The sequence below is a fragment of the Chamaea fasciata genome, unplaced genomic scaffold (genome assembly GCF_029207755.1).
Source record: "Chamaea fasciata isolate MVZ Bird 193981 ecotype frontalis unplaced genomic scaffold, bChaFas1.0.hap1 SCAF_20, whole genome shotgun sequence".
In the NCBI taxonomy this organism is placed as follows: Eukaryota; Metazoa; Chordata; class Aves; order Passeriformes; family Sylviidae; genus Chamaea; species Chamaea fasciata.
The window spans coordinates 8,419,493-8,447,278 of NW_027094105.1; the positions used below are offsets into that span (position 1 = coordinate 8,419,493).

The 27,786-nt window shown below is 53.5% G+C and overlaps 4 protein-coding genes, 1 long non-coding RNA gene and 2 other non-coding genes across 8 annotated transcripts; 5 read left to right on the plus strand and 2 right to left on the minus strand.

Annotated features, from left to right (window-relative positions):
• The first annotated feature begins 1,699 nt into the window (after positions 1 to 1,699).
• Positions 1,700 to 10,788, plus strand: PPP1R26 (protein phosphatase 1 regulatory subunit 26). The gene is made up of 3 exons (XM_066201431.1): positions 1,700 to 1,750; positions 4,546 to 8,562; positions 9,920 to 10,788. Exons 2-3 carry the CDS (start codon positions 4,607 to 4,609, stop codon positions 9,945 to 9,947), a joined length of 3,984 nt encoding a protein of 1,327 aa, XP_066057528.1. The 5' UTR covers positions 1,700 to 1,750; positions 4,546 to 4,606; the 3' UTR covers positions 9,948 to 10,788.
• Positions 10,789 to 11,317: 529 nt separating this feature from the next.
• On the minus strand, positions 11,318 to 14,018 carry PIERCE1 (piercer of microtubule wall 1). The gene is made up of 3 exons (XM_066201435.1): positions 13,855 to 14,018; positions 13,700 to 13,781; positions 11,318 to 13,539 (listed from the first exon to the last, which is right to left on the minus strand). Exons 1-3 carry the CDS (start codon positions 13,917 to 13,919, stop codon positions 13,339 to 13,341), a joined length of 348 nt encoding a protein of 115 aa, XP_066057532.1. The 5' UTR covers positions 13,920 to 14,018; the 3' UTR covers positions 11,318 to 13,338.
• Positions 14,019 to 14,074: 56 nt separating this feature from the next.
• On the plus strand, positions 14,075 to 15,696 carry MRPS2 (mitochondrial ribosomal protein S2). Of its 2 annotated transcripts, none has more exons than XM_066201433.1 (4): positions 14,075 to 14,158; positions 14,236 to 14,301; positions 14,425 to 14,554; positions 14,826 to 15,696. In XM_066201433.1, the coding sequence occupies exons 1-4, from the start codon at positions 14,131 to 14,133 to the stop codon at positions 15,367 to 15,369; spliced, it is 768 nt and encodes a 255-aa protein (XP_066057530.1). In that variant the 5' UTR covers positions 14,075 to 14,130; the 3' UTR covers positions 15,370 to 15,696. The 2 variants fall into 2 exon arrangements, with proteins under 2 accessions (XP_066057530.1, XP_066057531.1); XM_066201434.1 differs by having other exon boundaries at positions 14,116 to 14,158; positions 14,239 to 14,301.
• Positions 15,697 to 16,521: 825 nt separating this feature from the next.
• LOC136299650 (uncharacterized) lies at positions 16,522 to 19,666 on the plus strand. Its single transcript, XR_010723546.1, has 4 exons — positions 16,522 to 16,762; positions 17,277 to 17,386; positions 17,961 to 17,994; positions 19,425 to 19,666. It is a non-coding gene; the product is annotated as an uncharacterized lncRNA (long non-coding RNA).
• On the plus strand, positions 17,629 to 17,762 carry LOC136299725 (small nucleolar RNA SNORA17). The gene has a single exon (XR_010723560.1). It is a non-coding gene; the product is annotated as a small nucleolar RNA SNORA17 (small nucleolar RNA).
• LOC136299724 (small nucleolar RNA SNORA17) lies at positions 18,025 to 18,163 on the plus strand. Its single transcript, XR_010723559.1, has one exon. It is a non-coding gene; the product is annotated as a small nucleolar RNA SNORA17 (small nucleolar RNA).
• On the minus strand, positions 19,593 to 27,483 carry DIPK1B (divergent protein kinase domain 1B). The gene is made up of 5 exons (XM_066201432.1): positions 27,377 to 27,483; positions 24,890 to 25,024; positions 23,557 to 23,664; positions 23,253 to 23,429; positions 19,593 to 22,746 (listed from the first exon to the last, which is right to left on the minus strand). Exons 1-5 carry the CDS (start codon positions 27,437 to 27,439, stop codon positions 21,934 to 21,936), a joined length of 1,296 nt encoding a protein of 431 aa, XP_066057529.1. The 5' UTR covers positions 27,440 to 27,483; the 3' UTR covers positions 19,593 to 21,933.
• Positions 27,484 to 27,786: the final 303 nt, after the last annotated feature.

Here is a 27,786-nt window from a genome sequence, read left to right on the forward strand (position 1 = left end):
CAAAATCATTTATCAGGCTTCTGGCCTCAGCTTTGACTTTAATTTTATTTTAAAAGTGCATTCACATGTAAATTGGCTTGGCCCGGGAGGATACATGAATACAAGAGCCCTTTCTTTCCTCTGCCGCGGCGTTAGGGAGGAATATGGTGAGCGAAGCAAAGTTTCCTCACCTCCAGGCTGCAATTCTGCAGTGGAGGAAAAGCAAGTCCATTGTTCCCTCCTGCACACAGATGCTGGCTGTGCTGTTTTCAGCAGTCTCGTTCAAGCGAGCCAGATCAGAACATAAAAGCATGTTACATATCCCAGGGACAAGAACGCACAGGCAAATGTCTTATCGGCTCTGTTTAATCTGTTCTAAGAGCAAGAGATAAATTAATTCAAGTTTGTAACTGTGCCTGAAACGTGGTCCTGCCCCACATTCCCAGGGGCAGACCTGGTTTAGTAGTAGAGGAGTCCTGGGGGAAGGGACAGAATTAAAATGTTAAGCTGGAGATGAGGAAAGGGCACAGAAATACACGTCCTCCCCAAAAACAAGAATCTCCGGGATAAAAGCAGGTGGAAATCTGTTCCTCGCCATATGTCATCCCGGTATCTTGTGATGCGTTGCCACAGAGTGAGCACGAAAAGAGTGCAACACCCTCACTCACCCCATTTCCAGCCTGGGACCCTCCTTAGCTGCTGTTCCCCCCTCGACATCACCCAGCCTGAGCATTTCCCCCGTGATTCTGATAACACCCAGCCAAAAGATGCTGATTTCCTCTGCAGCATCACAGGTGTTCCAGCCCCACGGGGAAACAAAACGCACCGACAAAGTGAAGACAGGGCAACTTTGTGTTGAGGCACCAGGGTTTTGTTTGCCAGACACGAGGGATGCAAATGCTCGTGTAGATTTACAGAGTGAGAGCTGTGACTCACTCTGTGTGTTTTAGGAACGAGCAGGTTGAAACGGGTGTCTCCAAAGGAAGCATCCCACAGCTCGGTTCTGCTCTGGAAGCACAGGGATGATAGCACGGGGTTGGCAGGGTATCCTCGGGGGAAACCCGCTTGCCAACTAAACAGGGATGAACTAAGAACATTAAAACTTTGCTGTTTCGCTACGTGAAACCTCCAACAGCTCCAGGAGCCCCAGCACCGACCGCTTCAGCTGCTGAAAGCAGAGGCCTTGGCTCTCTGCACCTCAGCTCTCGTTCTGCACCCCAAACTTCGTGCCCGGGACAGCCAAGTGTTGCATCCTGCCGATATTTTGAGTTTCCCTTAGCCTGGCACCCCGAAGGGAGCGGATGGATCATCCCCCCGGCTCTGCGCATAGTCCCGAGCCAAGAGCCGAGCACGATCTCGCTCTTTCCGCCGCTGTTTTCCCGGACAGCGCCGGGACGGCGGTTTGGAGCCCGGCCGTGGCCGCGGGGCTGCAGCGGGAGGCCGCGGTGCCCCTTCCCCACGGCGGCCCTTCCGTTACGATCGTTACCGGCCTCCCGCCGCCCTCCCTCCCTCCCTCCCTCCCTCCGCTCGGCGCCGGCTCTGGGGGCCAGCGGCCGCCGCCGCCTTTGTGCCCCGGCCCGGTGCGCTCCCTCCCCGCCTCCCCGCCGGAGCCCTGCGGCGCATGCCTCCCGCTCCCCGGGGGCAGGGAAGGAAGCGCCGCCCGCCCCTGCACCAGCGCGGCGGGCAGCGGCGGAGCGGAGCCCGGCGGAGCCGACGGCCCGGCCCGGGCGCCGCCGACCCCCCGTTCCCCCTGTCGGCCTCCTCTCGGCAGGTGAGCGGCGGGCGGGGGTGAGGGGGCCGGGGGGGGGGGGTGGTGCGGCCGGGCCCCGCCGAGCCGGCGGCCGAGGAGAGGCCCGGGCCCGGGTCCGGGGCGGCGGAAGGCGGGAACGGGGAGCCATGGCGGCGCGGGCAGGGCCCGGCCGGCCGCGGGCAGTGGGCGCGGCGCCCCGCGGGGGTCCCGCGGGCGGCGGCTGCCGGCGGCCCCCGAGGGTGGGGGGCTCGTCACGGCCCCTCCGGGGAGCCCCCCGAGCTGGGGGTACCCTCGTGTCCCCTCACACAGCCCCTGGGGGTGCCCCCCGGGTTGGTGTCGCTTCATGTCCCCTCCCGCAGCCTGTGTAGGTACCCCCTGTCTGGGAGTCCCTTCGTGTCCCCTGGTGCAGCCGCTCTGGGTGTCCCCTCATTTCCCCTCAGCGAGTTACAGAGCGTACCCCGCTCCTTCTGGGTGTGTGTCCCCTCGTGTCCCCTCACACCCTCAGTGTGTGTCCCCTCACACCTTCAGTGTGTGTCCCCTCGTGTCCCCTCACACCCTCAGTGTGTGTCCCCTCACACCCTCAGTGTGTGTCCCCTCACACCCTCAGTGTGTGTCCCCTCATGTCCCCTCACACCCTCAGTGTGTGTCCCCTCACACCCTCAGTGTGTGTCCCCTCACACCCTCAGTGTGTGTCCCCTCATGTCCCCTCACACCCTCAGTGTGTGTCCCCTCACACCCTCAGTGTGTGTCCCCTCGTGTCCCCTCACACCCTCAGTGTGTGTCCCCTCGTGTCCCCTCACACCCTCAGTGTGTGTCCCCTCGTGTCCCCTCACACCCTCAGTGTGTGTCCCCTCGTGTCCCCTCACACCCTCAGTGTGTGTCCCCTCACACCCTCAGTGTGTGTCCCCTCGTGTCCCCTCACACCCTCAGTGTGTGTCCCCTCACACCCTCAGTGTGTGTCCCCTCACACCCTCAGTGTGTGTCCCCTCGTGTCCCCTCACACCTTCAGTGTGTGTCCCCTCGTGTCCCCTCACACCCTCAGTGTGTGTCCCCTCGTGTCCCCTCACACCTTCAGTGTGTGTCCCCTCGTGTCCCCTCACACCCTCAGTGTGTGTCCCCTCGTGTCCCCTCACACCCTCAGTGAATATCCCCTGGGTGAGTGTCCCCTCCTGTCCCCCCTCAGGCAGCACCCAGGTGTCCCCTCACGGTCTCCATGGGTGCCCTGGGTGGGTGCTGGGATCCCAAAATTCCCCCCAATCCCATGTAATTCTTGCAGGACCCCCAGTCCGACTGTGGAATAGTGAAGGCACCTGCCCCTTCCCTGAAAACTGTGGAAATAGGTTAATAGGAAAAAACGTTGGGGTTTTTATTTTTTAATGAAGCTGGGAGCTAAAGTGTGTTAATTGCGTTGCTGCAAGGTAATGAGGTATCCTAATTTCTGTCTTTTTGATCCTTAGCTGCTTATTGCGAGGAAAAATGTTTTTAATTTATATTTGCCCAAGCGAAGAGTGATGAAGAATTGTCTTCCCTGGTTGCCTGTTACCTTACTCTCAGTAAATAAATAGAAGTTTTAAAGAGTTTAGAGTCCTTAATCCTTTAAAATATTTAATGTCACTGATTAATTTGAAACACGAACTAGAGAATAATTGACAAGTGCAAGGTCGGGGAGGTTTCAGAGGGAAAATCTTGGCAGAGTCCGGTGCCACTGCAGTCGGGACTCGCTGTGTTTGTGTGGAGCCTGTGCCTGGAGAGGCACCCAGATGCTGTAGTTTTTGGGAATTACTGTCACCCTTGATCCTACCAAGTGATGCTGCAGGTGAAGCCTTTGACCCTCACGGACACTGAACTCTTTGGGGTGTAAACTGGAGTTTTGTGGGTGGCTCTTTCCACTCTTCCACAAACCAAAGCATCGCTCGGTCTGCGGCTTCCACTGGAACACAAAGAGCAGTTCTTAATCTTCATCCTGCTTTTGTGCACTCCCCAAGATCTGTGTTTGCCAAGAGCTTTTATCCTGCAGTGAGGCCGGATGACTGATGTCTCGGGGTTATTGCTGCAGAGTGTGTTTCAGGAAGAAATAAGTTCCCTTTCCCTCTCTCTGAGCTGCCCCAAGTCCCTCAGCTGTGTGTGTTTAATGCCAAGTCAGATCTAGTAAAAGCTGTTTTGGGATATTGTGTGAGTACTCTGCTCTCTGAGGAGGAGTTGGTCCAGATGATGGTCCAGGTTTCTCCACATCCACTCAAGTGGACACAGCCAGTGCTGCTTTCGTTGGAAAACTGGAAAGCTGAGCTGCCAGATCCTTCGAAAGAGCAGTTGTGCCAAAGGAAACAACGAGCAGAGTATTGTGCTGGGTTCTCCACCCCCACTATGAAAGAATTCCTTAAAATTGTTCCTTCTCTCCTGCCACAAAGTTTTCTGCAAAAGTATTCAGGCAAGCTCAGTGCAAAGGGGACTGCACACACCAGCACACTGAATACCATCACAGTGGGTCTTTGTGGGCATGGCCAGTGCGTCGTTATTTAGGAGCACATGCAAAAAGGACTGGAAAGCACAGGAAGAGTTCCAGAAGTGAATTACCTGAACTGGGTTATGATTTTGCCAGAAAATACTACAAACCACAAATGATGAGTGCTCTGCTTTGTCCCCAGTGGCAGTAGTGACCGATTTACCTGTTCAAGTGATGTCGAGGAATAAATCCTGTGATTATCTGGCACAGCAGTTCTGGGTGTTAATAATTTCCAGTTTATGTTACCAGGATTATTACGTGGAATTTCTAGAAGCCGCGTGCTTAATATTTTCCTTTTTTTCCTTTGTTTTAGGATGGAGGAGAGACCGGTCTGAAAATCTGCTCCATGGTGGATTTTGCTGTGGCCTGCTAGAATGTTCCTTATGGATGCTCCTCCTCTGGTAGCTCTTCAGACAAAATGGGAGTCCTTTGGACCAGCAAGGAATTGTAGATACCCCGTTTGCTTCCCCGACTCCGACGGCAACGTCACCAGGACCTCCGTGAGCGCCCACGTTCAGATGATCATAAACAACCTGCAGAGCCAAGAGCCTGCCCTGGGTATGAGCCATGAGTGTGGCTGTGCTGTGCAGAAGAAACAGAAGGGAGAAAAAGGTACCGGTAGCAGAGTCCCACCCAGCAGCACGTTGCTGCGGAAGCATCCTCAGTACGCCCAGTGCGGGTGCCCTGAGGATTCTGATGGCAGCCAAGCGGAGGAGAATGTGGAGTTTGGGACTCTGCTGCTCGATTCTGACAGCAGCGACGACTCTGTGGACCGAGGTATAGAGGAAGCCATCCAAGAGTACTTGAAAACAAAAAGCAAAAGTGCCCAGTCGTTGCCAAGGAATGCGGAGCGTTCTGAGAATGTGAGCAGAGACAAAAGGTTTAAGAGAGAATTCTCCCAGAACAAAGTGGCGAGTAACCTCCTCCCTGTGAAATTTAAAGCCGAGATGCTGTCTGAAGAGTACCTGTCTGACCACCTGGGAATTGGGAAAAGGCTCCAGCCTGCTTCCCCTCAGAGCATCAGCAGCGATGACTCCTTTGAACAGAGCATACAAGCTGAAATAGTGCAGTTCTTGAATGAGAAGAAGCAGCAGGAAATTAGTAAATGTGTTACTGAGGAGGATAAGAAAGATTCCCGTGTGAGATCTGTCCTGAAATGCAACAAAGAAGCAACAAGCCGAACAAACTGTGGTGCTATGAAGCAAGGTTGCAATGCATTGCTCCTGAGACACCATCCCAAGCTGCAGAAATCCAGCGCCCAGTCCAAGTGTTTGCAGTCAAAAATCCAAGCAGAGCCCAGTGATTTCAGCCAGGTGAGCCAGGCATATCTAGAAATGGGCACTGCCAGCCAGCCCTGGCTGGTGGAGCAGAAGGAGGGGAGTGGAGCTCATTACTGGGAGCCAAGGGAAGCACTTACCAAGGAGAGCACGCACACATCTGACTCGAGCAGCGATGATGGCATCGAAGAAGCCATTCAGCTTTACCAGCTGGAGAAAACCAGGAAAGAGGCAGGTCATGCAGCAAACTGTGTCCCTTTGCAGAGGGAACAATTTGATCCAAAGGGTATGGCAGACATTTCTGCCAGCCTGACAATTAGCTCCACAAAAAGTGCCTCACCAGAAATGCATAAAAACCCTGTGAGCAACAAGAGAAAAGAAATTAATTCCAAGTCAACGGGATTAGAAAGCACCAGCAATGACTTTAATAAGCTGTTTAAACCACTGAAAAAAGCCAGACATTTTGCACTTCCAGAAAACAAGATCGCTGCTTGTGAGCTCACATTGCAGGCCTCTTGCAGAGCAGACACATCTGCAGAACTCATGTGTGCAGAAGCTATCCTAGATATTTCCAAAACAATCATGCCGTCCCAAATGGGAAGTGACAACAAATCCCTCACTGCAGATTCCTTCTTTTCTCCCCAGCTTCTCTCGTCCTCCCGTTGTGAAAGTGACAGCAGCCTTGTGGACAGTGATGACAGCATAGAACAAGAAATCAGGGCTTTTTTGGCTCTGAAAGCACAGTCAGAAAACCTTGGAACAAAACCTCGTAGCCTGTCACGCTCCATCCAGATGCCTTTGCCTTCTGATCCAAACAGCCTCACGGGGACCCTTGAGCCTGCTCTGCCCAAAACACTCAAATTATCCCTGAGTCGGAAAAGGAGACTTAAAAGGGAAGGCAGAACAGCAAAACAAGGGGGGTCAAAACTACCTGAGCACCTGGAGACGGGACTTTTCCAGCCAGGTAACTATTCCAAATTCCCCATGCTCCAAGAGGAGCGTGCCCTGAGCAGCCCCACAGAACTCCAGGATGCTCAGAGCAATAAAGACCCGAGGCAGCAGCAGCTGGTATCTCCCAAATTGTCTGGCTCTGATGGCAGCAGATGTGTGGCCTTGGACTCTGTAAACCCTTTCCTGCAGGTTCAGAGTAGCACAAGAAAACCCGTAAAAAACCCCACCCAAACCCCAGAGCGGGAGGGGTCGGGTGATGAGAGCAGCTCTCTGGACAGTGATGAGGACCTGGACAGTGCTATCAAGGACCTGTTACGGTCTAAAAGGAAGTTAAAGAAGAAATCCAAGGACCAGAAAGCTCAGTGCAAGAAGAAAGTCAGATTCAGCGAGACAGAAACTCAGCTGCTGGATGAGTTCAGTAGCCTCCAACAGAATGAGTGGAAATGTAAAAATCCCTCACTGGTAAAAAGCTGCCTCTCAAAACCTAGGAAAGCAGTGAGGGAGAATGCAGTCAGGAACCCTCCGGACAACATCAAACTCCCCAATGACAAGCCAGAAACCATGAAAAACCTGGAGTTTAACTTACAGCTGAAAAAAGGCAATAAACCTAAACCAGTTCCAAACCAGCGGGGGACTAAAAATAGAAAATGTGCTTTCCCGGCTGTGTCAGACGCCAGTGACAGCAGCTCAGTGGACAGCGATGACAGCATCGAGCAAGAAATCAGGAGGTTTTTGGCAGAAAAGGCTAAAGACTCTGCAAGCAATTCGGAGATGCAAAAAGGTGATGCGAGTCTGGACCTATTTAGAGCGACCAAACAAACTGGTAATAAAGGAAGAGCAAAGCAGCAGTCGGTGGAAAATGAGATGGACCTCGTGCTGGGTCACAGTAAAAAGACTGAGGTAGCTCAGCAAAATGAGGAGGTGAAGAACTCTCAGAGAACAGAAGGGAAAAGTGCAATGTTAGCTGGCAGTGGAAAATGTGCTTCCTCTGCAGAGAATGTTTCTACTACTGGTCAGTCAAAAGCTAAGCAGGGACTGGGGGGCGTCAAAGGTGGTACTGCTGGAGAGTTACCTGCGAGTGCCACAGGTAAAAGGAATGTCTGGAACACAGAGCCCCCAAAACCCAGCAGAAATGAAGGATGTAAAGTAAGAAAAGTCATGAATGCAAAGCCCAGGTCTAAAAGGAAGAATACCTTCCAACTAAAGATCTCAAGTAAATTTATTGCAGGTCTGAAATACGCCCGGGACAGGAAGAAATCGATGCTTTTGAACAAAAAGCAGAAAGCAGAGTGTTTGCTCACCCAGAGCAGTGCCTTGGGAATGGAGGCAGCTCCCCAGGACACAGATGCACTTAACCCCTTGCCAAAAGGCGAATTTAGTGGGGAAATTACACCAGCAATAAAAGCAGCCAGTCCTTGTCAGAAACTCCCTGTGGGAGGGGCGAGTCCCCGGGTAGCAGAAAGCGGTGCAGGAGCTGAGTATCTCAAAGAGGCAGCTGAGGGCTGCAGGAGGGCTGATGCTGCAGGGGATCAGTCTCACTCCAGCCTCCCCTCACAGGAACAGAGCGTGGCAGCAGGAAAAGCTGATAAGGTTTGCAGAGGGAGCTTCAGAGCTGAGAACAGCCAGATGTGGATCGAGGAAGGAGATACCCACCCAGGCAGCTGGGCTGACTCCACTGCGGGTCCCCCACGCCCTGAGTGCAGTGTGGGAAAAGCAGATAAAGTCAGCAGAGAGTCAGCTCAGCAGAGTGCTCAGGTGGCCACTAAGGGAGGGAATAACCAGCTGAACAGGAGGCCAGATCCAAGTTTAGCTTGCCCAAGGCAGGAATTCAATGTGACAGCAGCAGCAGTGCATAAAAGTGGAGGAGCCTGTGCAGATAACAGTGTGCAGATGTGCATTAAGGAAGACAAAGTTGACAGGCAGGAAGAAATTCAGGTGGCCAGCTCCAAAATGGAAGGAAAAGTACCTGTCCTGCAGAACAGGGAAGCTGCTAGTGAAGTACACCAAGGGCAGGAATTTTTAACCAAAACCTGTGCAAAATTTACTGACCTACCTGCAGGGGACTGCCCAGGTTCCCTCTTGGAAAAAAAGGTTTCAAATACGTAAGTACATTTTTTTTTTTTTTACACTAGCAGTCTTTTTATAAAACAACTCTTGATTGTAATTACCTTGATAAAACTTGAGACAGGAAAGGAGAGGCAGTGGGAGATGCTGAGACCTGTATATCATACACACACTAATGTGAAAATAATTCTATTTAACAGGGATATCATGGCTAGACATACGTAGCTTTTGTAGAATTTTGTAAATTATTTAAAAGTGCTCTAAGGAAATATTTTTTATAATGATTTTTAGGGCTTGCATTCCTACAGGATGCTGTAGCTACTGTAGATAAGATGTTGGCTAATCACACTTTAAATTATGAGGCCTCTAATTGCCTCTCAAAGGGAAACCTGTTTGCGCACAGAATTTATTTGGGAACCTGTTGAGAGATCCTAGGGAAACGCAGCCTTGGGTAGCAATGGAGGTGATCTGACATCTGAGCTGCCTCAGGACAATCCCGTGGGGTGGGGTTTGCTGGGAGCTCAGTTTTCCCACCCCGAGGACTGCGGGATAAGGGCCCTGAGCAGAACTCGGTGCTGCAGCTGTGGCTGTGGAGATCCAGCCTGGAAGACACAAATGCAAATTCAGGTAAATCAAGTGGACGGCTCTGTCCTCACCTCCTGTGCAAAGGGATCTCAGCAACTGCTCAAAGTCCTGTTGAATACCCAGAACCTCTTGCTAGCAGATGATTCCAAGCACAATTGCAGTCCAAGACAAGTGAAGGAGTGTGTCTGTTCAGACAATATGATTTCCCTGGATTTTCCCTGGATTTCCCTGGATTTCTGTACTGTCGGGCCTGCAGGGCTCAAACAATTCCTCCTTATTCTCAACTCTCTCATTTTGATGCCCTGCAGTTACCCAGAGATGGCTTTTGGTTTCCCGAATGAACTTTCTGGAACTGAGTGCCCTTAACTTTCCTTTTTCAGAAGGGATTTTTAAAATGTTACATTTCTGTGAACCTTTCACTGACGATTTTGGTGCAATAAAGCAAAGCTGGGTTTGCTGTAGGAAGTCACAACACGAACGGATTTTTTTCAGCCACGGATATTTTCAGCACTGTTCTTTCTTCAGGCTCTTTTCTCTGCCTCCGTTTCCAGCAGCCAGAATAAAGCAATTTTTCACTACTATCTTTTTATTTGTACTGACTTTCAGCAGGATTGAAGTAGCACATTCACATCACATACACACACACAAAAAGTGCCCTCACACTGGTTTCGCTGCAAATTCAAAAGGTATAAATTGGAGCTGTTGGCTCTTTCATTCTCATTTTTGTGTTGTGAAGTCCTTGGAGGAGTTTGTCCTCTCATCTTGTCCCTGTGAATCGAGCTGATATTCTCTTTGTCTGCTCTTCTACAGAACTTCTCTCAGCCAAACCACCACTTAGCGTCACTTTCTTTCTCAGTCACTTCAGGAGTCTTCCTCCAGGCTGGCCTTAAACTTGCAAAAAGAGGAGCAAAAGCAGCCGAGACTGGATCCAGAATCCCGTGGTGTCCCTGGTGTGATGCAGAATACGGTGTAGCATAGAGTAGTAACTGTGGCATGTAGAGAAATAACCATCCTTGGTGTGTTTATGCTGTGGTGCAGCTACGTTTGAAACATGTTTCTAGTGCTCATTGGCATTTCTGACCGTCCAGCCCCTCGTTGTAGCCCTGGGGTTGGCTGGCCGGGTTGTTTAAAGGTCACTGTGTTAGCTCATCTCCATTTTGTGGTAGGATACCTTGGAAAAGTGGTTTTTCCTTAGCTCAGTGCCTGCACTCCCTCTTGACAGGTTTATCTTTTTGCTCTGCCTTGATTCCGTTGCAGGATTTGAGCCTTTTGTTTGGAATAGGTCAATAGGCTGGTATTTTAAACTAGAAGTTTTCCAAGTACCTTGCTTTAAAAGGATTAAACTGTATACTTAATTTTCCTAGAGATGTTGGAAGCACTCTGTACTGTTTGCATTAAAAAAGCTGAATGTTTCCCCTCAAAAGTTTTCAGTAAATCCACATTAAGACTTGGAAGGTGTCTTGTGCCCCTGTTGCTGTGTCTGTGTCCTCAGTACCACCTGATTCACTCCCAGTTAAAATGCAATTCCAGTTACCTTGTGCTTTAAATAAAACCTGATTTCAAACAGCACTTTTTTTTTTTTTAATTGATGAACTTGATTTGTATATAGGAACTGGTGTACATTGCTGAGTTTCTAATGTTTAATAAATGGGGTTGTGCCCACGGACTGTGAAACTGGAGTGTTCCTATGGTTTGTGTCTCATCATCTTGAGTGAGTAATGATTTTTTTGTGTTCCCTCTTCTTCCCTCCTGACTGAGGATGCCATCAATTCTTTGTAACAAAAAAAAAAAAAAAAAAAAAAAAAAAAAAAAAAAAAAAAAAAGGAGGAGAATTTACAAAATACAAAGGGGTGGCTTTTGGGAGGTGAATGCTGCTTGTGGTAGCAGAACCCCAAGAGTTTTCTTTCCTGGTGTTTGTGGTCAGGAAGTGGAATTTTTCCCTGTGTAATGAAATGCGTATCAAGGAGCATCTCGAATTGAAACAGCTCCAGTGGCAGCGTCCTTATCCTGGCCCAGTTCTCATCGCTTGTTCAGAAGAGAGAAGTCTGGTGGTTTGGAGCAATAAGAAATCCCTCTTACACGTCACTAAAGGCTTACCAGCTGAGGAATAAAAAAGATTATATGGAGTGGCAATAAATTCTCCCACGTGGTACTAAGGTTGGGACTGCAGCACGAATCTCTCAAGGCTGAATCTTCATAAAAGCAGTTCCAAAAGCAGATTTTATTTCCTGATTATAGTGCCCGTGACAGCCCCAGGGAGGGCACAGAGTGGGCACAGACTGCACTGCAGTGCCAGCCCTGGGCAGTGTCCAAAAATCTCCTTTTCCCTTTATTCCCACCCTCCTGAGACACCAATTAATCCCTTATTGCAGTAAATACATGGAACCATAAACTTCACCTCTTCTAAAGCTTGTAAAGTTCCCTTTTTTAATGAGTGCTGGTTCATGTTTTTAAAAAATGCACAATGCTAATTTCTCTTTCCAGTCAGAGCACAAAACTTGGTAATTTAGTTATTAAGTGATTAAATCACTTGCTGTTTTTTCTTGTGGCTCTGGTGACTTACAGATCCTGGCTGCAGTACCACAGCTCTCAGATAAATCTGAGGTTTATTGCTTCATTTTTTACCCCAGTAACTGATTTTGTGTGCTTTGGGAACAATCTTCAAGGATCCTCAAGGGACAACAAGGACTCCCTTAATTTTTTATTCCCAGTTCTTTGCTGCTATTTTAGGAGCACGTGTTTTGACGTGTAGCTGCTCTTTATACAAGGCAGGAACACACCATCCCTGCCCCTGTTTCTTTTATTAATGTAGAAGGTTTTTAATTTTTCATCCCTTCAAGTTGGTGGTAGTTCAGCCTCACATAATTTTATCTGCAAACAGGAAAATCTTCCTTTCAAAAAAAAAAGAGTAGAGAGAGATAGTTTCAGGTAGATCCTGTGTGGTAAAATGAGCCATTTTTAGGATAATGTTTTGAATTTGTACAGGTATTTCTTTGAAAAGAAAGTGTATCTGGTCTAACCTCTGAACACTTAGATAGACTGCATGCCAAACTCTTCAAAGGAGCTGGCTTCAAGGATAAAATTAAAAGGGAAGAAATTGAGGCAAGAAAGAAGAGGTGGGTGTTTTCAGATGGAGTGGGAAAATATGTGACAGAATCCACTCTGTTTATATTTTTAAGAGGCAGCCTTATCCCTAAATTATGCCACCTGCAGAAAAAATCTGTGGATAAAAATACATGTAACATTGTCACAACTGTTCCTATTGATTCAGCACTTCGTTATTTTCTCATTTCAGGAGAAGAAAGGGAAGTTCTAAGAAGCTCCAGGTATTGTCTAGAGTCTAATACGAGAATCACAGCAAATGGAAGAGGGTTTCTTATTTATTTTCAGGTGTTAAATCTTTGAAATGTTAACTTTTCAGGCCCGTTTCTGCTCAGTTTGTTTATCTGTTCCAATTTATTGGTGTGTTGGCAGCAGAGGGGGATCTACCCGGCTCTTACCACATGTCACCAACCGGGAATATTTCTGACATGTGAAGAGTGGTCTTTGGACATAATGTTAAACTCATTGTTTATATTTTTAGCAAAGTTTGAATAATATTATGCTCATTTTTAATGTTATGTTACACCTGTAAGGTGGGACTGTTTCTCATCCATAAACAGGCAGAGTAGTTTCTCTTAAAAACTCATTTTTAAGCCAAAAATGTTCAGGTGTTCTTTCAGTGCAGTCACTGTCCAACTTATGCAGTTTCTTTGCCTGTACCTACAGTTGTTCCAATAAAACTTAAAAAATAAAATTCTTTTTCCTTTTTTGTCATTATTTGAATAATTTCTTAAAACTCTGTAGTTTTGAGAGAGAAGAAACGTGAACTTGCTACAAGAAATCCAAAGAGTTAATGAAAACTTGAAGATTGATTATTCATTAAATAGTAGAGCAGTTTAGATTTTAGTTTTTAATGATTTGTGGCGCATGAGGCAAGAGTGTAAAGGATCATTAGTGACAGAGAAGGGGATAAATACGGAATTTATGTTCTTCTAGTATTTATATGCTGCTGACAAATTAGGTAAAATGCTTCACATGAGCTACCTAAGTGACACTTAACCACATTAAACCTTTAATACATCACCCCTAACAACATTCCCTCTATAACCTAGCGGGTCCGTTCAGCAGCAAGGCTGGCCCTGGGTGTTTTTCCCGAGCCAGACAAAAGCTGCAGGGGTGTGTCCTGGCTACGGCGGCTGGTCCCTGCAGTGCGAGGGGCCGCTGGGGTTGTAGCTGGGGTGGAAATCCAGGTGCTCGTAGGCGGTGATGAAAGTGTCGCGGCCGGTGCAGTGGCTCGTCTCCAGGGACGTGTTCAGGCTGTTGTTCCTGTACATGCCAGCCTTGCCCAGGTGATCCGAGAACTTGTGCGGCATGGAGTGGAAGGAGTTCTGCGGGTGGCGAGAAAAGAGGATTTGAGGAGGGGCGCGGTAAGGATGCTTTAAACACGGACAGCACCTGCCCAGCCGGGATGCAGCGGGGATGGATGCAGCGCGTCCCCAGGGGCCGGGCTGGGCCGTGCCGTCCCCGGGAGCCCCACGGGTCACCTACCGGCAGCTCATGCACCGTGGGGGCCCTGCTGCCGTAGGTCTGGTTGAGGGTCCGGAACCGGGGGTGAAGCGGCTGCGGCTGCCTGCGGAGGGGAGAGCACAGCACAGGTAGCGCGGGGAGCGGGGCGGCGGGGCCGCGCCCGGGGCAGCGCTCACCCGTAGCCGCGGTACACGGTGAGCTCCTGGAAGCGGCGGGGCACGCCGGGGCTGGAGCCGGACATGGCGGAGCCGCCGCACCGGGCCGGGCCGCGGGGACGGAGCGTTGCCGGGGACACGAGGAGAGGCGGCACCGAGCCGTGCAACCGCCCCGGGGAGGGCGGGGGATGCGCTCCGCTCCGCCCGCAGGAAGCGGAAAGCGCCGCTGACCTTCCCCTTCTCCTCCTCCTCCTCCTCCTCCTCCTCCCGCTCCGTGCCCTGCGGCGGGCTCGGAGCATGGCGCTGCCGCGGCTCCTGCGGGCAGGTGAGCGGCGGGGCGCGGTCCGGTTCGGAGCGCCCCGGGCCGCCCGTGTGACCGACACGCGTGTTTCTCTCCCGCAGCAGCCCCGCGGCTCTACAGCACCGTCCCGGTCCCTGTCCCGGCCCCGGCAGGCAGCCGGCCCCGCGGTGAGTGTTGCCGTGCACCCCCAGAGCCGGGCACTGCACCCCGGCACCCCGAGCGTCGGGGGCCGCGCTGCAGTCCCGGCTCGTCCCCCCAAACACGGGGATTATTTGTTTTCCCTCTCTCAGCTGAGGATGACAGGCTGCTGACCGAGCCTCTCAAGCACTCCGACTTCTTCAGCGTGAAGGAGCTCTTCACCCTGAAAGATCTCTTTGATGCTCGCGTGCACCTGGGCCACAAAAAGGGATGCCGGCACAGGTGAGTGATGCTTTTCGTGATCCAGTGCTTTTTGGTATCAGGAATGCTTCGCCAGACCGCATTTGATGGGTTGGTCTGAGCCTGGAACTGCCCGCACAGGGCAGGTCACAGGGATCCCCCGAATTTGGGCACTGGGAGGGCGTGAGACTGGGACACTGGGTACGAGGGTTCTCTGCAGAGAGCAGCTGTGGTGTCAGCATGGGGATGGTTCCTGTGGAGCTCCCAATGCCTGCACAGCCATCCCCGTGCCGCCCTCCCGCTGTCCCCGCAGGTTCATGGAGCCCTACATCTTCGGCTGCCGCCTGGATCAGGACATCATCGACCTGGACCAGACCATGCAGCACCTGCAGCTGGCCCTCAACTTCACGGCGCACGTCGCCTACCGCGGGGGCATCATCCTGTTCGTCAGCCGCAAGCGCCAGTTCTGCCACCTGGTCGAGAGCACGGCGCGGGCGTGCGGGGAGTACGCGCACACCCGCTTCTGGCAGGGCGGGCTCCTCACCAACGCCCACGTCCAGTTCGGCCCCGGCGTCCGCCTGCCCGACCTCCTGGTCTTCCTCAGCACCCTCAACAACGTCTTCGAGCCGCACGTGGCCATCCGCGACGCGGCCAAGATGAACATCCCCACCGTTGGCGTGGTGGACACAAACTGCAACCCGTGTTTGATCACCTACCCCATTCCCGGGAATGACGACAGCCCCGCGGCCGTGGAGCTCTACTGCAAACTCTTCAGGATGACCATCATCCGTGCCAAGGACAGGCGGAGGCAGAGCGAGGCCGTGGAGGAGCTGCGGAGCAAAGCCGAGGGCAATTAGAGCCCCAGGGGAAGGCTCAATGCCTCTGCTCAGGTTCCGTGGGACTGGCTCTGCATCCAGAGCACCGTTTTTCGGCTGGTTGGTGAAGGGACCCCCCAGTCCTGTGCACGGTGATCCCACAGCGGTCACGGCCGTGGAGGGTCTCAAGCTCCAAAAAATTGTCCAGAGCAATGCAAGGGAAAATGGAGCCAGGCCAGCCCCCTCTCCTGTGCTTGAGTTTGTCACTGTTGCAGGGAGGTCCTGTGGCTTTCCTGAGCTCATGATCTCATGTGAAACCACTTGTATCTTGCGTCTCTTCTTAGCAAATAAAAGGATTTAGCCGTGTGATCCTTTTTGGGTTTTTCCCTTGTGGAATGGGATGGGGAGTCTGGGCGGGGCAGTCAAGGCGATGAGAGGGAAAGGATATCCTCAAGCTGGGGACATTTCACAGTGGCTGATGCAGGGCGGGATGGTCCCCACTTTGTCCTGGGACATGTTGAGAGCCCAACCTTTCCTACCAAGGGAGGTGAGGAACTCCAGGAGCAGCTGAGAAAAGGGATACCAGTACTTTAGCACATCTCGTGTGGCCGTGAGAAGTCCTAGAGCAGTCCTGGTAGGGCTCTGTGTCCCATCCCACCTGCTGTCCCATGTTCCATCCCATGTCCCATCCCATGTTCCATCCCGTGTCCCATCCCATGTCCCATCCCATGTTCCATGCCGTGTCCCATCCCATGTTCCATCCCGTGTCCCATCCCATGTCCCATCCCATGTTCCATCACGTGTCCCATCCCATGTCCCATCCCATGTTCCATCCCGTGTCCCATCCCATGTCCCATCCCATGTTCCATCCCATGTCCCATCCCATGTCCCATCCCATGTTCCATGCCGTGTCCCATCCCATGTTCCATTCCGTGTCCCATCCCATGTCCCATCCCATGTTCCATCCCATGTCCCATCCCATGTTCCATGCCGTGTCCCATCCCATGTCGCATTCCCGTGTCCCGTCCCGTGTCCCGGGCCGCGCTCCCCGTCCCGCTCTCTGCCGTCCCTGGGTCCTCCCGGCCGGCAGGGGGCGCTGCCGGGCGGAAGGCGGCGCGCACGCCCGCCCGCCCGTTTCCCGCACTATATAAGCGGGAGGCGGGGTCACAATCGTCCTTTCTGCGGGCGCGGGGCGGCGGGAGTGGTTGTTCCTGCTCTGGTGTCTCGGCAGGACCGGGACCGAGACCGGGACCGGCCTCTCCCGTTGGCGTCAGCGAGAAGCCCCGCGTACCTCAGGCGCAGCCAAGCGGTGCTGGTTGAGGCGGCTCCACAGCTGCGCCTTTTTGCGCCATGTCACGGCGAGGCTCCCTCAGGGCCGAGGCCGCTTCCCCCCGGCCCCGGCGCTGAGCGGCTGCGGCGGGAGGCCCAGACCGAGGTGAGGGTGTGGGAACGGCCCTTTCCCCTCAGCCACGCGGGCGGGCCCGGCCCGGAGCGGCCCCGGGGCTCTGCGGGCTCCGGGAGCCGCCCACGTGCGCTGGAAGTCGGGCAGAGCATGGAATGCGCCTGATGCAGAATATCGGTTCATCTATCGTTATGTGAATAATTAATATGTAATTATGTTATTAACATATATTATGGACCGAATGTATTTTAAGGTATGTCGTTTTTATATATTTATGTGTATGTATAGCTAAAATACAATGTATGCACAGCTGTGTATATTATTAATATACCCCACTGAAGAAGAGAGGAAAAACTAGGGCTTTCAGGTTTTCTGGAAAAAGTTTTCAAATATTTCTGTAGCTAAAACGAATCTTTAGTAGCTATTACTTTTTTTGCTGCTCAAATTCTCTGGTTTTCAGTTGAATGGAGTGTTTCACAAATTAAAAAAATTAAGGGGTTGTTAGACAGTTTTTAACGGCATTTTCGCTTTATTTTTCTTTCTTCAGCCTGGCAGTGGACAAAAGAAATGAAGTGACCAAGATGGTGTGACTTCCAAAACGAAGGGTGGTCTTTCAGGAAAAAGCTGCCCAAGGAAGCTTCAACCGCCTTTCTAACCGTAAGTGGAGAGCTACATTTGGTATCTCCCTGTGCAGCAAATACCTTTGTAGCACTGCTTTTAAATAGATGATAAAATCTTGGGTTTAATAGATACCACAGAATCGTGGAATGGTTTGGCTTGGAAGGAACTCCTTCCACTATCCCAGGTTAATCAGTGCAGCATCCAAACGCTTCCAGGGATGGCCATCCACCCATAGTTACATTTTTTTTGGTGTTTATAGGCTCTTTGTTCCCCCCAGGCTGCCACTGGCGTTGCAGAGATGACTGCTGTGGCATCTTTGTGTCAAAAGAGTGGCGAGAGAAACCCAGGCTGTGTTCTACGCTCGTGTGTTCTGCCCCCCGTGAGCACTCAGAGTGATTGATAGCCTGACATCCTTCATCAGCCCGAGGGGGGACTGGGGAGAAATTAACTCTGAGCTGCTTGAAATGTGAGATCTGGATGTGCCAGAGCAGGAAATTCCATTCTGTGCAGCAGAGGCAGTTGGATTTCTTTTCAATTCTTTTAATAGTAGCGGTGTGACCAGGCTCGGGGGTGTGTTTAAACGCTGTCCTTGTGTTTCCTGCTTTTCCAGAGGCCGTGGCAGAGCGGGAGGAGCCGCGGGCCAGGTGAGCTGCAGCGCTGGGAGCCGCCCAGCCCCTGCCCCAGCTCGTGTTGCAGGCGTGGCTGCAGTGCCGCGTTTGTGTCATTCGGTGGCAGACAGCAAACAGGCGATGTCTTCCCTGGTGCTCTGAGGATTCCCTGTGAGCTCTCAGGATTGCTCGACAGCCTGACACTTATCTGATGGCTTTTCTTCTCTTGGCTTCGTGGGGATTGGTGAAGGGGTGGACAGGGGGCAGCTGACACTGTCCTGGAGTCCTTCTCTTAATCCGTGTCCTGGTTTAGGACACCCAGGTCACTCCAAACCCTGTCCCCAGGTGTCCCTATATCCAAATCGTGCTCTGTGTGTGGCACTGTCCCTGAGGGACACCAGGAGCTGAGTGAGAGCAGCTCTGGGCACGCAGAGATTGTGACCCCGAGGCTTTGCAGTGAATAACTCTGGCACTGCTAAACGGGAAACCCCATTAAATGGCCATTACAGGGCCAGAGGTGCCTCAGTGGTGCAAAGTGAGCCCTTTAATTGGCAAAAGTCGCTGGCTTTGGGAGAGAATGAGGATAAGGTTGTGGGGATGTGGTTATGCTTGAGGATGCGGCTCTTTTATTTAAATTCCTTGACTGCTTTTAACCCTGCAATCTGTGTTTGGGGTTTTTCATCAGGCTTTGCTCACACCAGGGGGTCCTGCATGGGCACTGAGTGCTAATGAGTGTCTCTTTAGAACTTCCCTCTGTGAGGCACAGCAGAACCCTGAGCATTTTCCTGATGGCATTTACTGCAGCTGCCCTTCCCCCAGCGGCACTCCTGGGCCATGGATATTGCTTTACTGAAGGAAAAACTGGCTCTCAGCTGTGGAAAACGGCAATGTTTTGCATGAAAGTGGTTTTGAGAGAAATAAAAAATCTCTCTGCACATAGCACAGCCCTTCACCATCAAGGACTGGTTTATGTCACGGCATTAAAGGCTGGAATAAGCCCAGATAGTTTTTTTTTTTTTTTCCCTGCACTATTAATAGCTTGGCTCTGCACCAAGGTTGGCAAACTCACCTTGGACTGGATTTTTAGGGAGTGATGGAATAACCCAGAGCAGGCTCCAGCCATCCTGCTCTTAAGTTACCCCTTTCCTAAACTCCCCCAGCCAGATTATTTTCCAAAACCCTTCTGATGTCATGGCAAAGAGCTTCTAAATTCGTGCCATGTCCTTCTGGACTGAAGGAAATCCCTGTCTGAAGTTTCCTTGTGAACCCTGATGACAGAACCTTAAAATCTGCTTTTATTTTATATTCCATCTTTATTTCCTCTGGGATGTGAAAAATCTTGAGACAATCCCAGGACAATGAGGGCAGCAGGGGTTAATTAGCTCATTAATATTGATATTATTGCTCCCTTTTCCTGCCTGTTTTTCAACTTTTCTGACATCCTGGGCCTTTTATTTTATTTGCAGATCATGCCTTGAGCTGCAGAATGTCTGACAATCGTGGCAACTGAGAACTGGTTGGCAGCATCCACGTCTGATGGTTTGGAGATTCCTACAACTTGATCATCTGTGTTTTCTCTACATGGTTAAGAATTTAAATTTAAAAAAAAAACCTAAATAAAGATGCCACCTACAAGACTGAAAGGATTGTGCTGTGTATTTGTAGCACCCCAAGTAATGCTATTTTTTTTTAAAACCCTTCTAGGATTTAAGACTTTGTGGATGTGAGAATTTAGGATTGTTTTAAAGGAATTAAAGGTTTTACCTCCATCCCCTTGGGCACAGAGGGGATCCAGTGAGATTGGTTGTCAGTCTTGGAGTGTCCTGACTTTTTTTTTTTTTCCATCTGTGGGGAATCTGGAGGAATTTGAGTGTCAAACAGCTTTGCCTTGACTCTTTTCTCTACTATATCCCAGTGTGGTTTGTAAACTGCACTCACTTTGTGCTCTTTATTAGTGATGAGCAGAATTCCTGGGAGTCAGCAGCGATTCTTGGGAGTGTCCAGGGCCTCGGGAGCATGGATTAATGGAACAATTGTTGTCACAAGTGTCTTTATTTCAATTAAACTGTCAGGGCCAGGTCTCTGAACAGGTAGCTGAACAGGGGCCACCTCTTCATAAATATTTAGAGGTTCTGATACTGAGGAAACTGTTTTCCTCCAATTATCCAGGTGCTTTTAACACTGCTTTGAGGGAAGGGAGCAGCGGGGATTTAGTGGGAGTAAACAATGGAGGGAAGGATGAAAAATGGCTTTTCCTGACGACCTGAGGAGGGGATTTTGGCAGGGGCGTTGGATCCCTGTTCTAATGGCAGGAGGAGATGGATTTCTCAGGGGAGCTGTTGCCATGGGGATGCAGGACAAGGGATGAGGAGCTGGGGTGGCTGCCTGGAGCCTCAACGCTGAATTCCAGTGAATTCCAGCCCTGCCTTTCCCTCCCCTGCAGCTGAACCTGCACCTGCACACAGTGTCCATACCCAACCCAGGCTGAGCAACCCTTCAACAAACACACAATCCTTGGGGATCGCTCAGCTTTTCCATGGATAAATCACATTCCAGAGGCAGCTCCTCAGCAGGGAGTGAGCTCTGGTGGCTCTGCTGGGTATGGAGCCCTCCAGACACCAAAGCGTCCCCAGTGAGAGGTGATGAGGATCCTAAAGAACCAACGGAAGGAAAGTCCTGCTCTTTCTCCCCAAAGGGAGATTTGCAGCCCTGGTGCTGCAGTGTCAGGTGTATTTTTATTTTGCGATTGCACAGCAGCTGCACGCTCACTTCCCTAAGGAATTGTTGGCAGGAGCAGCAGCACGTGCTCCAGCAGCAGGAATAGGGCTGTGCTGGGAACAGAGCAACCTTGGGGGAGTTTATCCAGCTCTTCCTCCCTGCCCAGAGCTGTAAGATTGCTATAATTGAGCATTTCAAGGAAACAGCCATAGTTGGAGCCCTGGGAGTGTAGACACAGCCAAAAAAAAATTTAAAAAAAAAAAAAAATGTCTGGAGACCTGCTAAAAGCTTTGCCTGGAAATTCATTTTAATAATGAGAGAAGCACTGGATTATTCTGGTATTAACCTTCAACCTCTGCAGGGCAAGCCCAGCTTAGTTTTTGGAGAATTAAACGGAGGGGTTGGCTTATCCCTGCTCTGAGTGTGGTGGGCAGTGACACCCGGGGGACACCAAGGGGTCACAACGCGTCGTGTTTAGCCCTTTGCCTTTAAGCCATCCTTGGCCTCGGCTGCTTCCAGAGCCGACACGTGAGGGAATGGCTTGTGCTGCCAATTCCAGGCCGGGGGGCAGGAGCAGCTGGGGGGGAGCCTCTCACAAGCCACGGCATCACTGTCAGGGTCAGGCACTTAAAAACGGAACCAAAGAACCGCCACGATTCTCCGGGGTGCAACAGACAGCTGATCTGCTTCCCGTGTGACAGCTGGATCTGACGGCAGATGACTCAGACACTTAAGGAGAGACTTTTGAATGGGGAAATCTACCTTTTCCTCCTTTTTAGATCACAAACAAGCTGGTACTTAACAGGCTGCTGTTTGGCTATTGATGGACGGGTGCGATTCACGTAAAAGCTGTTTATTTACATCAGAGCCGTTCCTCAAAAGGAGATGTGACAAGTACAGCATGAATGATTCATTCCCGTCGCTTTGCTCTGCTTTCCTGCTCATCAAGGAACACTTTTGATGCATCCAGCTGGGCTCTGCTTCCTTATCCCTTTCCTTCTTCCTCCCCCCAAGGCTGCTCAGCCCGGCTCCATGTCGCAGCTCCGCTCCTGCCGACCCATCCCTGATGCCGCTGGGTGGTGGAAGTCATGACGCTTGGTTTTTCCATGAAGGAGAAGGGGCTGCAGCTCTGCTGAACTCCCTGTGCAGGGTGTGTTTTTTTTCCTGGGGGGGGAGAGGATGGACAAACAGGCCTTCAGCCCTTGGACCTCACTCCAAGCTCCACAGATTGGAAACTCCAGGGCCGCGCTTCCCCCGTTAGGAGTATTTGGTGTTGGAAATCTTCTTCCAGAGCAAAGTCTTGAGGTTGTTGAGCACGAGGGAGTGGTGCACTTCCATCTGGCTGGCCAGGCCGCTGAGGGTCATGCAAGTTCGGAGCTGCTTCTGCAGCTCTTCCTTCAGCTCCAGGGGAGCTCCATAGAGCAGGTAGTCCTGAAGCAGCCCGCACACCTTGGCCAGGTTGGGCTGCACCATGTCACTCTTGCACTGCTTCAGCAGCTTGTCGCACGTGGCCGTGCAGTCCCGCCCGTAGGTGCAGTCCCCGTTCTGCTCACAGTGCCGGCCCTTGAGGAAGCCTCTGATTGTCATCTCCGTGGCCACCTTCCTCAGGTTGACCATTTTGAAGTCGTACTTGTCGTTGTAGCCCACGTTCCTGAGGCTGCTCTCGCAGATGTAGAAGCTCCCGTAGGTTCCATGAAAGATTTCCTCCACAAACTCCAGGAGGCCGATGGCGATCTTGGCGCGCCGGGGCCAGGCGGGCGCAAACCACTGGTGGATGAGCTGGTGGGCGAGGGAAGGCAGCAGGGACTGCAGGAAAGGGGGGACATCCACCCCGTACAGGGAGGTGTGGGGGATCTTCTCGGTGACATAAAGGTCCCCGCAGTGCCCCAGCAGCTTGGCCGTGTGCTCCTTCTCGTGCAAGGAGAACATGAGGAGGAACTCGTTGAGCTGGAGCAGCGCCCAGATGGATTTGGCCTCTGCCAGGGAAACCTTCTTGTCACGGTTCACGTCTGCCATGGTGATGATCCGGCTCACCAGGGCGGGAAGAGATGGCTGATCCCCCAGCTTGGACTGCAAACACGACAAGAAGTGGCATCAGACCCTCACAGCTCTCTGTGTTTGGGTGTCACATCACAAAACCGAACTGGAGGAGCGAAGAACTGAGAGGAGGAAATGGTGACACTCCAGAAAATCCAGGGCCACACCGTGGCTCCAGCAGAATTTTACCAGCCTCAGGGCTGCTCCAGAGCCTCCTGCCAGAGCTGCCACCCCACCACTGCTGCAGAAACCCCTACAGGGGTAACTACCACGGCCACCAAATCAGCTCCGCCAGGCACAGATGCCACCCAGAGCCCTGGCACAGCCACCTCCAGGGATGCTGCTCCTGAAATCTCACAGATAAGAATCCATGGGGGAGAATGGAAGTTTTCCTCCACTCATCCAGTGCATGGCACTGGCACCCAGCAGTGGGTGGGCAGGAGGAGCTCTCATTCAAAGGGGAGGAAAACCACAACTGGTGTTTCTGACTCACAGGAGCCAGCCCAGGCCCGTGGGATCACACAGGGCCCTGCACTGACCTTCAGGAAGTTGAGGAGCATTTCCTTGAACTCGTCCATGGAGGTGCCCCGTGTGGGTTTGTCGAAGAGCACCACGTCCCTCCTGGGCACAGAGTCGGGGCGGCTGTCGGCCCTCAGGGCTTCCCCGATGCCACATTTGATGATCACCTCCCTGTCCCTCCAGAGCCCTCTGTAAACCTGCAGCACAGGGAGGGGGAGAGCAGTGGAGGGAGCCGGGTTCTGGTTTCGGATGGGCAGAGGGGGAGATCTGCAGGGTCTGATGCTGGTGCCCAGCCCCTGGCACGGGTGGGGGGCACAGACCTACCTGCTGGCTGGGGGAGGAGGAGAGGCAGTGCTGGAACAGGAGGCCACGCTCCTCACACAGGTCCTTGCACGTGGAGCCAGAAATGATCCCTTTCTTGTACTGGTCACACTGGGGAGGGCAAGGAGAGAGAGGAACTCAGCAAGGACAGAGTTCTACTGGCCCTTAGGGATGGCTCAGTGCCTTGGGCTTCGTGGGGCTGGGCTGGCAGGGACCCTTGTGCTGCTGGAGGGACCTCAGGGGTTGTTCCTGGATGCTGCTGCTGCAAATCCAGGGGTTTGGGAGAACTTCCTGGGCTGGAGGAGAGGGCAGCGTGGAGTTGGGTGAGGATGACAGGCACAGGTTGCTCAGCAGAGCAGCAGTCCCTGCTGTGAACCGGGCTGGCCCCAGTCCAAGGGGTGGCAGGGACAGGGACAGACAGTGGCTCTGCTCTGCAGCCGGGCTGGAGCTGGAGCCATCCCTGGGCAGGAGAGGCTGCAGCTCTGCAGCTCCTCAGCCAGGGCAGGGCAGCCTCGGGGCTGAAAAGCTGGAGCTGCAGACATTCACTGCATCTTTTCCCTTTTTTTTTTTTTTTTTCCTGCTGTGGATGGGAATTAACCCTTGGACCTGCTCACAGGGGACACGGCCAGACACGGCGTCTGGAAGCCCCAGCACCGAGCAGGAATTAGCGCCCAAGACCCCACGGTCGGAGTCAGGCAGAAAATCAAATTAAACGATCGTCGCTGTTGTTATGGCAATTCCTGCCTCCCTTCTCTGCTGAGGGACTGATCAACGAGGCTTGTTCTGACACAGCCCAGCTCCCCCCTCCTCAGCCTGGGCTGGGACCCGCTGCCATGCCAGGGGGACACACAGCACTCCCGGGGACACCCCGCCACGGGGAACACGGAACGTGCACCACACTGCAAACCCCAAACGGGCCAAACACACCGAGCCAGGCTGCCACACCGAGCCCTGCTGCTTTCCTGAGGGCTCAGCAGCAGTCACAGAGAGGTACCATGGGCTGAGGGCTGCCCTTTCTCCTCCTGCTCTGCAGAGCCCAGAGGGGACTGGCGCGATGCCGTCCCTGCCCACAGATCCTGCTCCCTGCCCTGACATTCCAGCTTCATCTGCACACACACGGATCAGCCCTGACTGCTTCCTTCTGACATCTCATTAAATTGTTTCACCGGCACCCCGGCAGGGTAAGGTCACCTCTCCTGCTCCAAGCTCTGTGCAATGTCAGGGACAGTGGCAGGGCAGGGCTCCTCCTGCCAGCTTTGGGGCTCGGGAGCTGGAAATGGGGTTCCCACAGCCCCAGTACCCCAAACGGGAGCCAGGGGGCTGTGCTGGCACTCACGATGATCATCCGGCAGACGTGGCCACGGCACAGCTCCGAGTAGGACGAGTAGTGCATGTAGGCCACCCAGCTGCCCACGAAGATGCCCAGCCACACCACCAGCAGGTACTTCACCTTGATCCCCGGGAGGCGGCCCTGCAAGGGAAAGGAAATGCTTTTGAAACCCTTCCTGAAGGGCAGGGCTTTGCCCAGGGCAGCAGCAGCTGGCCAAGGATGGCTTGTGCCACACGGCGCTGGGGAAACCTTCAGCCTTTTTTATATATATATTCATCAGTCTCTTATGCAACTTCTGCTGCAAGTAGGTCACTCAAAATTCCCTAAAAGCAGGGGGATTACCAGGCTGGGCTGCAAGGAGCTGGATGCTGTGCATCCCTGGGAGCTGCGGCCACGTGCTCCCGCTCTCCTGCCCTGTGCAAGCCTGGGGTGCCCCAGTGGGGCTGCAAGAGCTCTGCTCCCGCTCGGGGAGACCCTTCTCAGCAGAACCCCCCCCTCACACAGCCCCACGGGCAGGGGAAGCTCCCAACAGCAGCTCCCGTGTGGGAGCGGGCGAGGAACAAACCTGGGAGCTCAACGGGTGATGCTCTGTGCAAACAAGTCGGAGGCTCCCAGCAGGATTTGGTTTTGTCGGCTTTGTTTCTTCCCCCCTGACCCTGGCACGGCAGCGCTGCTGCCATCTGGCCTCCTGCAGGAGAGGCTGCTCACCTGGCTCGTGTAACGGAGCAGATCCCGGCAGTTCCAAAGGGCAGGGAGTGAATCCTTGCACTAAACAAACTGTTCCATCCTGTTTCTAAAGGTAATTCTACTGAACCCTTGGCCTCTGACCACCTCCAAACCCTCCTCACCACCTGCTGCAGGGGTAGGGCTGGATCTGAGTGGGTGCAGCAGCTTTAAAACCTGCCAGGGACCCTCACTTGAGCGTTGTAGCCCAAACCCACTCCCCACCTCCAAAATGCTCCTCCTCTGCCGCTCTCCAGGGGCTGTCGGGGATCTGGGAGCCACAGGAATGGGCAAGGAGGGTGAGAGCAGGCAGGTGTGCCTCCAGATCGTGACATTTCCCCCGGTAATTGGAAACCCCAAAGTGTGAAGCGGGCCAGGGTGCCCGGTTTGCCTGTCAGGCAATGGCACCGCTAATTAACGTGAAATTAAATTAAAGAGAAGCCGAGCACAGCCAGGACTTGGCAAAGACAAAGTGTGGGTGGCTGCTCCTGTGAGCTGAGAACAAGCTCATGGCCTTGAAGTCAGACACACTGAGACCTGAGATCCGCCCCCCCCCAGCACAGCAGCCCCCCAAAACTGCCCAGGGTGGGGGCACGAGGCCCCCTGCCCTCAGCAAAGGGGCTCATCCAGGGACTTCCCACCAGAGATATGTCTTGGAAAACCCTGGAATAGCCAAAATGTCACTTTTCACTTATTCTGACTTAGAATCCATCACGTTCCTGTGGTGGAAAGAGGGTCAGGGTTGCAGCCTGAGCATGGCATGGGGGGCTCTGGCTTCATCATCCCCTAAACGGTGGAAAGAAAGGTGGGAGTGGGGGATGCATTTCAATGAGAGGTCCCCCTGAGCTTTGCTTGGATTTTGGATTTTGAGGGTTCCTCCAGCGCCTCAGTCTCAAAGGCACAGGGGTTTCCCTCCCCATTGCCTGCCCTGCACTGAAGGGTGTTACCCTGCGAGAGTAGCTGTGTTTAGTTTCAGAGTGACTCTGGAGGATCTGGAAGTGACTTTGGGCTGGGGCTGACTTCAAAGGCAAAATGGATGCAGCATCAACAGAATCCTGCTCCGTCCCTGCGGCTCCCCTGGGAACACGGGGGTTGTTTCACAGCAGTGCCAGCTCCGCACCCACCTCCTGCCAGCACCCTCTGCCCGCCGGGTATCCCCACCCGTGTCCCCTCACCCCCTCCCGTGTCCCCTCATCCCCTCCCGTGCCCCCTCATCCCCTCCGGGATAACCCCTCTGGTCCAGGATCTTTGCCACAGTCAGGGTTTCTCATCCCGCGGCTGCAGAGAAAACACCCACTCCAGCACCCCTGACATCCCTGGCCCCAGCATCCCCGGAGATCCGAGGCAGGTGCCCGGCCCCTCGGAAGCTCAGGGATGGGAAGAGGAGGGAAAATAAAGAGAGAAAGAGAAGGAAGGAGCCATCCCTGCCCTGCTGCATCGGCGGCTTCACCCAGCGTTGCGGGCTGCCGGCTGGGCTGCCCCGGTGCTCCCGGGCTCCGGCACGGCGGAGTTATGCAACCGCTGCGGCCCCCGGCGCTGCTCCAGACCGCCGGTGCCTCTCCAGACCCCCGGGTGCCGCTGCCCGGCCCCCAGCTCCTCGCACCGGCGTCGGGGAGACCGAGGCGGAGCGTCCCTTTGTGCACGGCCGGTGCCAGGATGCGGAGCCGGGCACCTCCGAGCCCGCATCCCCCATCCCAGCGCATCCTCCGCCACCCGGCGCATCCCCGAGCCCGCATCCTCCATCCCGGCGCATCCTCCCTCCGCCGGTACCTGCAGGCCCTTGGAGAAGGGGCAGAACAGCACCAGATGCACCAGCCGCCGGATCCTCCGCATGCTGCGGGCGCCCCGCGGCCGCGGGCCTCAGGCTCCGGGGGGCATGGCCGGGGCGGCCGCGGCCCCCGCACCGCCGCCGGGGCCGGGGCCGGGGTGGGGGGGGGGGGCCGGGGTCCCGGGGAACGGGGGGGCCCAGCCGCGCCGCCCGCTCGCTCCGCCGCAGCGCCCGGCCCGGCCCGCGGGGCTCGGCGGCTCCGCCCGGCGCGGGGCGGTGCGGGAGGCGGGGGCGGCGCTCGCAGCTCCGCCGCAGCCCGGGGAGCCGGGGGGATGCTGCCCGGAACGGCCCCGCAGGGTCGAGCCGAACCCAGCGCTCCGCATCTGGGCATCCCCCGCCACAGCCCGGGGGT

What these genes read in the sequence shown, in the direction of transcription:
- PPP1R26 (XM_066201431.1), top strand. Translation starts at nt 4,607, where the DNA reads ATGTTCCTTATGGATGCTCCTCCTCTGGTAGCTCTTCAGACAAAATGG. An exon ending in GAAAAAAAGGTTTCAAATAC is followed by an intron (nt 8,563 to 9,919) that starts GTAAGTACATTT and finishes GCTCTTCTACAG; the next exon opens with AACTTCTCTCAGCCAAACCA.
- PIERCE1 (XM_066201435.1), bottom strand. Translation starts at nt 13,919, where the DNA reads ATGTCCGGCTCCAGCCCCGGCGTGCCCCGCCGCTTCCAGGAGCTCACC. An exon ending in ACCGTGTACCGCGGCTACGG is followed by an intron (nt 13,782 to 13,854) that starts GTGAGCGCTGCC and finishes TCCCCTCCGCAG; the next exon opens with GCAGCCGCAGCCGCTTCACC. An exon ending in CCACGGTGCATGAGCTGCCG is followed by an intron (nt 13,540 to 13,699) that starts GTAGGTGACCCG and finishes CGCCACCCGCAG; the next exon opens with AACTCCTTCCACTCCATGCC.
- MRPS2 (XM_066201433.1), top strand. Translation starts at nt 14,131, where the DNA reads ATGGCGCTGCCGCGGCTCCTGCGGGCAG. An exon ending in GCCGCGGCTCCTGCGGGCAG is followed by an intron (nt 14,159 to 14,235) that starts GTGAGCGGCGGG and finishes TCTCTCCCGCAG; the next exon opens with CAGCCCCGCGGCTCTACAGC. An exon ending in GGCAGGCAGCCGGCCCCGCG is followed by an intron (nt 14,302 to 14,424) that starts GTGAGTGTTGCC and finishes TCCCTCTCTCAG; the next exon opens with CTGAGGATGACAGGCTGCTG.
- DIPK1B (XM_066201432.1), bottom strand. Translation starts at nt 27,439, where the DNA reads ATGCGGAGGATCCGGCGGCTGGTGCATCTGGTGCTGTTCTGCCCCTTC. An exon ending in ACGTCTGCCGGATGATCATC is followed by an intron (nt 23,665 to 24,889) that starts GTGAGTGCCAGC and finishes TGCCCTCCCCAG; the next exon opens with TGTGACCAGTACAAGAAAGG. An exon ending in TGCTCCTCAACTTCCTGAAG is followed by an intron (nt 22,747 to 23,252) that starts GTCAGTGCAGGG and finishes TCGTGTTTGCAG; the next exon opens with TCCAAGCTGGGGGATCAGCC.